We start from the raw sequence: 13449 nt of genomic DNA, 5'->3' as shown, positions 1-13449 counted from the left end.
GTAATTATTAATGTCATCTCAGTGTTCCCTATGATATTTTCTATATAGCGTGTTCCAAACCATTCCCATTGTCCTTAGGCATCTGTTTGATCCCCCACATTTTAGTAAGACTGACATGAAATCTTTTTCTCTGCTTTCCACATTCAGCAATCTTCTCTCTTCCACTGTACTTAATCTTAGGAAGAAGGATCCTTCTTCTTGATTTTATATTAGCCTATCCCATAGCTTTCTCTTTACCTAGAAATATTTTTATTTCTCCTGCCCTTGAGGAGAACAAACTTTTCCTCAGTCATAATAATTTCTGTAAGTTACTTCTGTTTTTCTCTCTTGCTCCTCCTTCCTCTCCTTCATTTCTTTCCTTATTTCTGTCTCTCTGCTACATAACCACACCTGGGAACATCTGCTCCTGCTAGTGCCACTTCTTCATTACCTATGTACTTCTTAACCCTGTGAATTCTGGCTTCAGTCATTATAGAAACTTCTCTCTGAGGTTATTGACGGTTCCTGAATTGCCTGACTCAGTATCCTTTTCTTTATCCTTGACTTCCATATGGTATTTCACACTGAGACCGACCAGCTACTTCCAGAAATTCTCTTTTGCTTAGACTGCTCTGCCAGCACCCTCTACTCATTCTAAGTCTGTCTCTACTTCTTTTCTTCTCCCTGCTTTTGTGAATGTTGGTATTCCCCATTGCTGTATTTCTCTCTCTTTAAAACTCAAGTTATTCAATATATGGAAAGTAAATGTGAAAACATTTTGTGGACTGTAAAGCACTATTTATTTTTTTGCTTTTCCTTTGTATTGCATTTCTGTTCACCTCTTCCACATTAAGGAACAGTTGGGGTTTCTAACTTTTAGCTGAATTTCCCAGTTTGCTACCATCTTTCTGGCCATCTCAGCATGCAAGTACTTTGGCTCTTTCCTCTTTTTTGCCCTTCACTTGCAGTATATTGCTAGACTCAGTTATGCTTCTGCGTCCAGGTACCGACTGATAACTACCCGGATTTATTGCCTAGATTAATGCTCTGGCCTCAAAACCACCTTCAGCTTTTCCTCCATTTTATCCTGTATACCAATATTAATTACTCTTCCAAAACAGTTGGTCTGGTTCTATTGTTTTGGTGTCTGTCCATTACCTGTAGAATAATGTCCAGATGTTTACCTTACACCTACAGCTACGGGACTTAAATCTACTATCCTGGATTATCACCAATAGTCCACCTCACACGCACTGTCTAACCTGAAAGAACTAATTGCCATTTAACTGAACAAGCCCCCAGTTTCCTGTCTGGACAGTTCACTCATCTTTCCTCTCAGTCTCTGCTTATGAGTATCTCACCTGTCTTGTAAGGCCAGCCTAACTGGCACCTCCCTTGTACCCCCAGGCAGGACTAGTATTTCCTTCTGTGTTCATTGTACCACGGTCTCTTGTGGAACTAAACATGTTCTGCTCTGTGTTGACATTCCATGAAGTCTTGTGAGTTGTAAGCTCATCCTGCCTGATTCTTTGTCTCCCCCAAGTATTTAGCATGCTGCCTTTGTACAGTATTTGTCACTTAGATTAATATGTTTTCAGAGTCTAACTTTTTTTTTTTTTTAACAATAGGTTTATGCTAAAACTATAGATGGGCAACAGACCATTATTGCATGTATTGAAAGCCACCAGTTTCAGCCTAAAAACTTCTGGTAAGAAAATAGATGTTCTCTTCTATTTGTTTCTAACTTATATTAGAAAGAAACCAAACCAGCAGTTGAAACTTGGTTTCTAGTCTGACTAGTTTGGGATACGTTATTGGACCGAGACACTTCAGTTCCCCATCTGTAAAACGAGGGATTTAGATGTGAACATTTAGATTCCTTTCAATTCCAAGATTTTATAATCTGTCTTTTTAAAAAGTGCTCTTAATATCGAGTAAGAATAAGTAATTGATTATTAAAGTGCCTAGTTGAAAATCTGAGTTTTACTTGGGTTTGGTTAATAATACTTGAGTTAATTGCAAAACTCAGCAGCCCATCTGTGTGTGGAAGAGCCTCCTATGAACAGTATAGGCATGGTGTTCTATTCCAAGATTGAAAAATGAAAGTCAGAATAACTTAGAAAAGGCTTATGTTTAGGCACTTGGATACAGATTTATATTTGAGTAGACAGAGCCTTAGATATGTCAAACTGGAAATGACTTTTCCCCCCTCTTCCCCAAATTCTCTGCCTCAGTGGCAAATCACCTGTTTCTGGGGTTTTTTGCTAACTCTGCAGTCTTGTGTGTGTTTTAATAGGAATGGTCGTTGGAGGTCAGAGTGGAAGTTCACCATCACACCACCTACAGCACAGGTGGTTGGAGTACTTAAGATTCAGGTGAGACCCCACATGTTAATGAGCCATGTTAAAATGTCACACCTTGAAAACAAACATGGAAGTTGGTATTTGTTCTGGTATTTGAGGTAAGGAACAACTATATGTAGATAGATGCACAGGGAGATGGATGGTAGTAAATAGAAATAGGAGCGTCCTTTGTGGGGAAGTAGTTAAAAAGAGCTATTCTGGATTGATAAAGGATAGTCATGTGGTATGTGCTGCTTGCTTATTATTTTTCTCTTCCAAAGATAACCTAAGGTTTTTCCAGGAATTATCAAATAGCAGTTCTATTGGCACCTGGGTGGTTCAGTCAGTTAAGCGTCCAACTCCTGATCTCAGCTCAGGTCTTGATCTCAGGGTCCTGAGTTCAAGTTCTGTGCTGGGCTTCACACTGGGTGTGGTGCCTACTTAAAAAAATTTAATAATAATAATAATTTTTAAAAATAGCAGTTCTAGGGGCGCCTGGGTGGCTCAGTCGTTAAGTGTCTGCCTTCGGCTCAGGGCGTGATCCCGGGGTCCTGGGATCGAGCCCCGCATCAGGCTCCTCTGCTGGGAGCCTGCTTCTTCCTCTCCCACTCCCCCTGCCTGTGTTCCCTCTCTCGCTGGCTGTCTCTCTTTCGGTCAAATAAATAAATAAAATCTTTTAAAAAAAGAAAAAAAATAGCAGTTCTAAGAAGAAAACAATTATTAAGTGACTGAGTAGCAGCTGCTGTAACTTACTTAGGGTCTCTTATATATATTACCTCATTTAAGTGTATACAGAGACATAAAACTTAACTCTTAACTCTGAGCTCTGAAAAAAGCAACGTGAGTGGGATTGTTGTTTTGTTTTTACAGTAATAACAGAAGGTTTTAAAATCAAGTAAATAACACAGAGGAACTAGAGAGAATTGCCAAGTGTCATCATGTGTGGAATATAAGTAACCAAGCAGAGGAGATTTCTAATGCTTGTTTCAGAACAGATAGGCAGCTTGTTAATTCATTGGATGCCTACCTGGGTCTTCTGATATCCTAGCAGAGATTTGACTTTCAAATTAGGGTGATTTAATTCTAAAGCCCAGCTAACTCTCAGGTCAGATTAAAAGTTACTGATAACTGAGGGGCGCCTGGGTGGCTCAGTGGTTAAGCGTCTGCCTTCGGCTCAGGGCATGATCCCGGCATTATGGGATTGAGCCCTGTATCATGCTTCTCTGCTGGGAGCCTGCTTCTTCCTCTCCCACTCCCCCTGCTTGTGATCCCTCTCTCTCTGGCTGTCTCTCTGTCAAATAAATAAATAAAATCTTTAAAAAAAAAAAAAAAGTTACCGGTAACTGAGAAAATCAGTACCTAATCGTACCTCTATTGTATTGTGTTAAGTCTTTTTTTAAAATAACAATTAGCAAGAGTTGCCTTTTTAAATGGTATAATTTAATCAGAGCATATGTGGTAAATATCATCTGTACCACTCTTTTCAGGATAGCCCACTGCTACAAGTACCAGCAGCTTTCTTCCTGGGAACTTTTCCTAGTCACAGGAGCATGCCCCACTCAGATGAGGCAAGCTGGAAATGTTAAGTTCATGGCTCTGGAGCAGCCCGTAGTGCCATACAAGAGTTGGTAGATAAATAAATATGCCAGCTTCCTCACCCGTCAGGTGGGACCACTCTGAAGCTTGTTCTACTTAGTCTGGATTTCCAGAGTCCAGGGCCCATAGCTATAACCTGTTCATTAATGCACGTGTAATACTTCCTTCCCTTCTGTGTCTCAATACCTCAGTCCTTACTAGTCCTTCTTTAGATTACCTCCCAAATAAACTACTTCCTCTTAAATCTTTGTCTTGGGGTATGCTTCTAGGGGAGCCCAACCAAGACAACATATGTATTATTCTATTTCTGTTTAACGCATATATGAGTAGCCTAATGCTTTAGATCTCCTGTAACTATGACATTAACATTAACCTAGCAGCTTACTATAAATTTATGTGACTTAATTTTCTTATAGAAGGAAATAGTTGCTTGTGTTTCAGCTTTGTCAATGCAAACCTATAAATTAAGAGTACATATCATAAAGGGTGATAGTTTCTGATAAGACTTAAAACAGGGGCCAGTACCCAGACCTCATTTACACCATCTAACCAGATTGGCTGATCACACCTTGGGGAAAAGCTTGCTTGATACACATATCTTAAAAATCAGAGTGAGGGGGCGCCTGGGTAGCGCAGTCGTTAAGCGTCTGCCTTCGGCTCAGGGCGTGATCCCGGCGTTCCGGGATCGAGTCCCACATCGGGCTCCTCCGCTGGGAGCCTGCTTCTTCCTCTCCCACTCCCCTGCTGTGTTCCGTCTCTGGCTGGCTGTCTCTCTGTCACATAAATGAATAAAATCTTTAAAAAAAAAAATCAGAGTGAGAATTACTTGGAAAAGTCACTAAGATATTTAGCTCTTTGGTTATTCTATAGGCAAAAGGGTCATTCTGGGAAGTCAACAGTTTCTGAGGATTTATGTTGATGATAGTCATGTTGAAATTTTTATTAGCAGATGAGACCTAGAAAGGTTTTATTGCTTTTGGCAACCTTAAAGCTGGGGAGATCCTGGCCAAGGATCCCTTTGAGGATATCTGATGTCATTGTCCTCCCAACCTTTGGACTCCTCCCCCTAAGCACCTCAGTAAAATGGTTTGTTCCCTTCCCAGTCCAAAAAAAAAAAAGTTTTGTTTTACAACAGAGTTGGGGCACCTGGCTGGTTCTTGATCTCAGAATTTTAAGTTCAAGCACCATGCTGGATAAAGATTACTTAAAAATAAAGTCTTTAAAAAATTTTTTTAAATTAAAAAAAAAAAACCCTCAGAGTTTAAGCTTAATTTATCATTGGTGTATTAGATAATGAAATCAATGTTTTTAGAATTTTCAGCCGGGTTTATAAACAGCAAGACTTAGTGACCTTATGCTATATTCCTATGCATGTCCTAGTTCTTAAGACACATGATAGAAGTTCAAACCAGTTGGACAGAAAAAGGTGTGCCCTGCATAATTCCTTCTTTCAGATGGGTTCTGAGACACCTGTCTCAAATATGTAAGTCTTCGTTTCTTCTCTGGACAGAGCTCCGTTTTTTTAAATATCCCTCATCCTATTTGTACTCACTCCTCTTTCTAGTGTTTTTTTCAGCCTCTGGACTTGGAGTTTCTTAGTTAAAAAATGATCAAACAAAACTAGTGTCAGGGTGTGACCCACCTGTATTTTGAACATCTTGTCCTTGTAATGTAGGCAGGCCAGATCTGAGGACCCAGGGGGGCCCCACAGAACCAGCCAGGAGGGTCCTTGGCTTTGCTTAGGATAGAAATGAAACTCAAGCCAGGAGGAAGTGAGAGCAGAGTTTATTGAATAGTGTAAGTGATAGAATATAGCAGATGGAGTGTTTGGGAGACTCAGAAAAGGAAGTGAGTCTCCCCATCACTTGGGGTTAGGGATTTATATTGGAAAGGGATCCAGGGTGCAGATCCTTCAGGAGTTCAGAGTAGGTTCCAATCAAAGGTGAGTGCCAGGTAAACAATAAGTGTATTCCATAAATCACCAAAGGTAGGGTATGTTAATGTCAGCGTCAACCAAGGTTTGTTCGAAGCTAACTTCCCAGAACATGATTGGGATCGGGTTCTTCTTAGATGTTATCAGGTGTTTGGGGGCCTGGGATGAAACTTAGAAAATGATTAACTTTCTTGTGTCCCCTTGGAATGGGAACATAGCTTCTTTGGTTTACTCAGATGCAAAGTATGAGAACATGAGTAAATAGGACTTAGCAGAGAAACAGCAGAAAATAGGGCCTTTCTAGAATGGAGTCCATTCAGCTTCCCCTATCTCACTTGTCTGTTGGAATTTTAACCTTTATATGTCATCATTACTTAGCCCAGTCTTTTTTGCCCAGATCTTTTCTGTTCTGATTCTCGCATATAAGTATTACAGGCATTTATCAACTCCCTGCTTTTCCAGTGTATTCTTAAATTGTCTTTTTTTCTTTAAACTCCTTTAGAAAGCCAAAAGATGAAATTTAAATGTTTGGCGAGGGTATTTGGAAAGTCTAGTTTTCTTGCCCATCTGGATAGAGCCAGCTGTTTTTGTCCCCTTAAACAAGGCTCTGTAGTAGATTCATATTGCCCAGGGAAGTCCTTTTGTTGCTAATAGGATTGTAGTTTCTGCCTAGATGAAGGCTTGGCTGTTTTAATCCCCTTCTTATGATATCTTAGAATAGTTAAGTCCCTAATGAGACACATTACTTCTACCTGGATCAGGGAATTTCTATTTTTTTGACAAAACTTAACAGTGGGAGGTGTTATGCATGTTGGATATGGTTTTAGTTCTGGAGTTTGACCTAATTCATGTTCTAGCTTCTCTAGCATCTGCCTTCGGCTCAAGTCATGATCCCATGATCCTGGGATCAAGCCTGGCAGCATCAGTCTCCTTGCTCAGTGAGGAGCCTGCTTCTCCCTTTCCCTATGCCTGCCCCCCCCCCACTTGTGCTGTCAAATAAATAAAACCTTGAAAAATAAGTAAATAGGAATAACAATGGTCCCTGTTTCAGAGTTTTGGTAAAGATTGAGTGAGATGATATAAGTGGTAACTAAAATGTTTTGCATAGTGTTAAACATATAGTAAGGATTCAAATAATAGCTGTGGTAGTGCAGGTATAGTTATTTTTTTCTGCTTTATCTCTACAAACATTCCTTTTTGTCTAAATGTGTCCTGGTAGCCTGGACTAGATGAAGGAAACAGGCAGTACCTAGACTACTATTCTAGCATTATGCCCCAGTTTCAGCTCCCTCCACTTGATTTTCTTCATAACACAAGTGTAATTTTTCTAAAACATTCCCCTTCCCTGAGTCCCATCACCTTTAATAGGATAAAGGCTGGATTCTTAACATGGTTTAATAAGGCAGTTTGCTTTTCACAGTCTGTCTCTAGCTTGCATCAGAGCACTCTCTCCTGCCACACTCCCCTCCACACATACTCATCTGTAGTGAGTTCTTTATTCTTCCCTAAACTAAACCATTCTCTTGTACTTTTTTTATCCCCTTGCTAGATGTCCTTCTCTACTTGTCCATTTAGGTGACAACTCCTATTTGCAAGACCCTGTTCAAATGCACATAACAAAAGGATACTCTCATCCTATTTTATATGACCAGTTTGTAGCCATGTTAAGGTGACTGAACCTATCTTGTAAGTTGCCAAAACTTCCTGATATGTTGTTGGTTAGTCTGTCTCTTGTGTATGCCTCCTTCTTGCTAATTGGGCTCATAATTGTAGCACCCCACTTTACCATACATCCTCAGAACTGCTTTTGTCTTGCTTTTTTGTAATCTAATTTACCAGTAGCATATTTGTTTTTTCAATTTGTCTTTAAATGTCAGCTAAGTTTTTCCTGCACTTGGTCAGATCTACTTACCGATATTGATGACTGTATATGTGGAGAGATTTGTAAGGGATTAGGATCCATTAAAATTCCTTGGATTTCACGGAGAAAAACTAATGTTAGATTTTAATTAATCCTTTAAGAGTGGAATCTTATTTAAGGTCTTTGTATTCACAGTACTAGCACAGTGCCTGGAGTGCAATAAGCACATAATAAATATTTGTTGAACTTAATTAATATTCACTTTCCCCTGCTAAGAAAAGCAAGAATTCTTAAAAATTTAAAGTGTTCTGTGAATTTTAACCAACATTGTAAGTTAGAGTTGGTCATATTAGTATTTTGTTTTGAGTTGGTAAAGATTGGGGATGGCTTTAAAAAAAAAAAGATTGGGCATGGTTTAAGGCATGGATTTGTACCTTAGCAATGGGTTTCTATACGAACTACACATAAACTTGCTCAACCATTGTCTCACACAGGTTCACTATTATGAAGATGGCAATGTTCAGTTGGTTAGTCATAAAGATGTACAGGATTCAGTAACTGTTTCGGTGAGTGGAATGTTTAATATCTGTCTCACTTGTGCCTTATCTTTCTTTAAAAAATTGATTTTGATCCTGAGTACTGATTCTGCCACTAGAAATTCAGTTTGTTTTCAGTGCTTTGATTTTGGCAGCTTCTAAAAGTATGTGGTCAACCCTCTATATTAGTTCATAGTCTTTGACTAAATGTAATAAGTAATTATGTAATATAATGTAACATAACATGATATAATTTCAAATACTGGTAATGGCTTTAGAGAATCCAAACTTCTTTCTCTCTTTCTCAGTTGTGAGATTTTCGAGGCGCCTGGATGGCGGCTCAGGTCATCATCCCAGGGTCCTAGGATCGAGCCCTGCATTGGGCTCCCTGCTCAGCAGGAAGTTGCTTCTCCCTTTCCCTCTGCCCCTGCTTGCGTTCCCTCTCTCGCTGTCTCTCTCTCTCTCTCACTGTCAAATAAATAAAATCTCAATTGTGAGATTTTCTCAAGGACAGCAGTATCTTCAATCAATAAAAACCAGGAAGAAGGAAAGTTTGCCAACAAATCCTATAGGGCTATATTCATATCACTAGAGAAGCTGAACATTTTTAGGAATATTCAGTTAAAAAGTATTGTGTTCTATACCTGGAAAGAAGGGACATAAATTTTTTTGCATTCTCAGTACTTCTTTATATCCTAGAAGTTATTGAGCACCTTCAAATAGCTTTAGTTTGGGGAGCCTGGCTGGTTCGGTCAGTGAAGCATGTGACTGTTGATCTCAGGGTTGTGAGTTCGAGTGCCACATTGAGTGTAGAGCTTACATTAAAAAAAAAAATCTTAAAAAATGTTAGAGGCACCTGGGTGCCTCAGTCAGTTAAGTGTCTGACTTCAGCTCAGGTCATGATCCCAGGGTCCTGGGATCAAGCCCTGCATCGGGCTCCCTACCTACTCTGCGGGGAGCCTGCTTCTCCCTCTCCCTCTGGCTGCTCCTCCCCCTGCTTGTGCACTGTCTCTCTCTCTTGCCAAATAAATAAATAAAATCTTTAAATAAATAACTAAATAAATAAAAATTTAAAAAAGTAAAAGCAATACCTGGGTGGCTCAGTTGGTTAAGCATCCAACTTTTGATTTCAGCTCAGGTCGTGATCTCAGGGTTGTGGGATCAAGCCCCGCATTGGGCTCTCTGCTCAGTGGAGAGCTGCTTAAGATTCATTCCCTCTGCCCCTCTCCCCCTACCAGGCACTCTCTCGCTCTCTCTAAAATAAATCTTTAAAACATAAAAAATAATTCAGAAATTAAAAAGAAAAACAAACAAAACCAAATAGCTTTTATTTATGTATATCTGAATATATACCTTATTAGAAATTAAAACAGAGAAATGTTAAATATTTATTAATTTAAAAATACAATAACAGGGACACCTGGGTGGCTCAGTTGGTTAAGCGTCTGCCTTCAGCTCAGGTCATGATCCCAAGGTCCTGGAATTGAGTCCCACATTGGGCTCCTTGCTCAGCGGGGAATCTGCTTCTCCCTCTGCCTGCCGCTACCCCTGCTTGTGCACGCAAGTGCGCTCTCTCTCTCTGACAAATAAATAAAATCTTTTTTAAAAATTACAGTAAGAAGCCCATTACTTGTTAACCTAAATTACATTTTCATGAAAAACAACTATATTTTCTAAATCCCCCCAAAAAAAATAGTGCAAAGAATGGCATTAATTTACATTTTTATGAATTGTATAGTGTCTGACTTAATAAGAGACAACTGGATTCTCATATGTGCCCACACATTCCATTAGCCATCAGAGTGATGAAGCCATCACACATCATGTAGCTTCTGGGACCTGCATTATGCATACTTGAGAAGGGGAGTGGAAAAGCAAATGACTTGTCTGAGTGTTGTTATGAAAACAAAAGATGGTTTTGACTATTTAAAAGAATCTGGGGACTGCTCCTCTAGGCAGAAAATCTTACCTTTTACCTTTAATTCTATTCTACTTAATGATGAAAGGAAGAGAGAGAATGAAAAATGAACCGAAGTGAAAAGAATACGTTAATATTGTACCTGAATCATGTAAAGCAAAATGTGGTTGGTTGGTTGGTTGGTTGGTTGGACATCATAAGTAGCAAACAGAGGAGTATATGAGTTTAACATATATGGCTGATACTGGTGAGGGCGTTGTCTGTATCATCTTAAACCAGAGATATTTTCAAGGGATAAAAATTTCAAGACATCGTGGTGATGTCATTTGGGCATACTGTGGTAGATTGGAAAGAGCATGGGGTCTTTTGGTGAAGAATTGGATTCAGACCCTGCCTTTATCTTTTAAAAGAGGTATAATTTTGGTCTAGGAACTTACAAGGATTCTGTTTTCTCATCTGCAAAATGGAGGTGATGCTAATAACAGATCTACTTCACAGGGTTGTTGTGAGAATCAAAGAAGGTAATGTGCATGGGAGCACTTGACAAACTATAAATTGTTCTACAAATCTTAAGATTTCTTTAAGATGGTCTTTTCAGTATCTTTTTATTGACTGCTTATAGTTTTAAAAAAAAATTCCTATTTCCCTTCTTTCTCCATTAGAATGAAGTCCAAACTGCCAAGGAGTTTATTAAAATCATAGAGCATGCAGAAAATGAATATCAGGTAAGAAGATTTGGAACTAATTTTTCTAGATCTTTAGTACCTTATTATTTTGCTGCTAACACATTTTGTTAGAATTCCCTTTGTCCCTTTAACATAAATTGTCGGTGTTGTTCAGTGTTAGTAAGTGTGGAGACTGCAGACCTTGCAACCTGGCATTGTGCTCACAGTCAAGGTTTCAACGTTGGAAGGGATTATAGCCCTAGTTTTAGAAATAATGTAAGTGGGCTTCTTAACTCACTTCAGAGATGGGAAAGGAGCTTACTAGGAATATTACATCCTGTCTGTCCTTATTAGAAGACTCAAGCATGTCCTTTGACTACAAAGTTACTTTCCTAATCACAACCATCCGTTTCTGTTCAAACAACTTACCTTCAATTATCTATTGCAGACAGCAATTAGTGAAAACTATCAAACAATGTCAGACACCACATTCAAGGCCTTGCGCCGGCAGCTTCCGGTTACCCGCACCAAAATCGACTGGAACAAGATACTCAGCTACAAGATTGGCAAAGAAATGCAGAATGCTTAAAGGCTGAGTGTAGGATTCTTCAGTACATGGAAAGAAAGGATTCAACATGCGGTCGTATGATAAATAAGTGATTTATAAACAAGAGTGATATTTTGCTAGGGCTTTCAGAGTTAGGTTTTCTAGCCTTATGGAATACTGTTGAACCTATAGCATCGTCCTGATTCTTTGTGTTCTCTGCCTTGTAATTTTCTGTTTTCACTATATCTACTTGTAAATTTTTTTTTTTTAATTCTGCCACATTTAATGATGGAGAGAAAGAGAAATCGATCCTGGAGTCATTTTACTGTTTAGAAAATTTTCCTCGCCATGAAGCCCTGTTACTGATAGAGACAGGTAATATGCTCAGTACTTTTCCACCCTGTCCTTCAAAGCACTTCTGGTACTTAAGTGGTTTTTACTGATCCACCAACAGCTAAAGAGGCTACGCTACAAACTAGCTGAATGGAAGACACATTCATCCTTCTCCCTCCGACTGCTTTGATCATTTATAGCATCTCATAACTGTAGTTTTCAAAAGTTTGGATTGGGCTTTTCAGGTCCTTTTGTGGGGGCAAAGGAAGTTTTCTGGAAATTCCATTATAGCCAGCTTCTCTGGGGAAGTTGTTTTTAAATCCAAAGACTTGAACCACATTCCCTGCACATGAACGTGTTTGCTTTTTTCTCTTCCCTCATTGTCTCCTTCCCATCTAGTACCATTGTAGTTACAGACATCTGCATTTTTAGCAGGGTTTTACCCATTTATTATTATTTTTTATAATTCAAGAACTGCTGACATACTAGGGATGTAGTAGAGTATAAAACTTGAAAAATGCAGATGTTGAAGGAATCATAGGTATCTTGTGCTTTAATACTTTGTGGCAGGATTGTACTATAAGCAGATGAATCAAACAACTATGTAAATCACAAAAACTAAAAATGAACCAAAGTGAAAAGGATACGTTCCAGGCAGTATCTTTCTATTGTAACCTGTTATTTAAGGGAATACTAGTGATTTGTTCTAAATAGGATGTAAAACTTGTTCCAAATTACTCTTCCTCAGTCCTGCCTGCCAAGAATTCAAATGTAACTGTGATACAGCAACCCTTCCCAGGTATATTGGCAGGTGTATGTGTGATCTCAGAATACACAGGTGACATAGATATGATATGACAGCTGGTAATGGTGGAGTCATTGACATTGTTTACACTTCTATGACCAGGCCTTAAGGGAAGGTCAGTTTTTAAAAAACCAAGTAGTGTCTTCCTACCTATCTCCAAATAAATGTCAAAAAAGAAGGGTGTTTGTGCTTCAGCTTCGTTTTTGCTCAGTAATACAGTCAGGCAAGTTTGTTTCCAAGTGACCTGTTGAGCTGTGTAAGCATTTTTGTTTATTTCAAATAAAATATATTTGTATTATGTGTCATTCATACTATCCATTCATATCACACTATCCTCTGTATCAGGTAGTCCAATAGAAATATACCTGTTTTGTTCTTAAATTGTCTGAGTCTCTCCTTTTCAATCCATCTCTTCAGTTTTTATTCTCAAGGTAAGATAGAACTGTGTTTGGTCTTATTTGAGGAGAATGTTCAGGGTTTTTGAAATTGGTTCCTACCTATTTCATATTCAGCGATTATCCAAAGACTTGGAAAGAACAGCTCTCTTTTTTCTTTTTTTTTTTTAAGTTTGAGCATTGTCTCTCTGGATAGTACTGCTCTTCGCCCAGAGGCTACAGATGGTTCACAGGTTTTGTTTTTGTTTTTTTTTTTAAGATATTATTTTTAAGTAATCTCTACCCGCAATATGGGCTCAAACTCACAACCCCGAGATCGAGTTGCATGCTCTACCTACTAAGCCAGCCAGGCACCCCAAAGTTTTTGTTTTCCATTTCTAGTTATCTCCTCTGTCATTGAGAAAGCAAGGCCCAACTATGCTTGTAATCACTAGGCATGAAGTAGAAATGAAAATCCCTGTACCTTGAACTTGGATATTTCACATTGACTTAACTCTAAATGCAGCTTTCCTTCCATGCAAATCTGACTTAGCTACAGG

The 13449-nt window shown here is 38.9% G+C and overlaps 1 protein-coding gene and 1 long non-coding RNA gene across 4 annotated transcripts in view; one reads left to right on the top strand and one right to left on the bottom strand.

Moving 5' to 3' along the window:
- CAPZA1 (capping actin protein of muscle Z-line subunit alpha 1) overlaps positions 1-12896 on the top strand; it is a 47817-nt gene extending 34921 nt beyond the window's left edge. The window contains exons 6-10 of the mRNA XM_026483752.4: positions 1608-1687; positions 2276-2354; positions 8206-8277; positions 10828-10890; positions 11279-12896. Of these exons, the coding sequence (XP_026339537.1) occupies positions 1608-1687; positions 2276-2354; positions 8206-8277; positions 10828-10890; positions 11279-11419 (435 nt within the window). The 3' untranslated portion in view covers positions 11420-12896. The remainder of the gene's footprint in view (positions 1-1607; positions 1688-2275; positions 2355-8205; positions 8278-10827; positions 10891-11278) is intronic.
- Positions 1-13449, bottom strand: part of LOC113244423 (uncharacterized) — a 50733-nt gene that overhangs the window by 33519 nt on the left and 3765 nt on the right. The gene's annotated exons all lie outside the window — the stretch shown is intronic.

Source organism: Ursus arctos, unplaced genomic scaffold (assembly GCF_023065955.2).
Source record: "Ursus arctos isolate Adak ecotype North America unplaced genomic scaffold, UrsArc2.0 scaffold_12, whole genome shotgun sequence".
Taxonomy (NCBI): domain Eukaryota; kingdom Metazoa; phylum Chordata; class Mammalia; order Carnivora; family Ursidae; genus Ursus; species Ursus arctos.
This window is presented reverse-complemented; position numbering and strand designations above follow the sequence as displayed.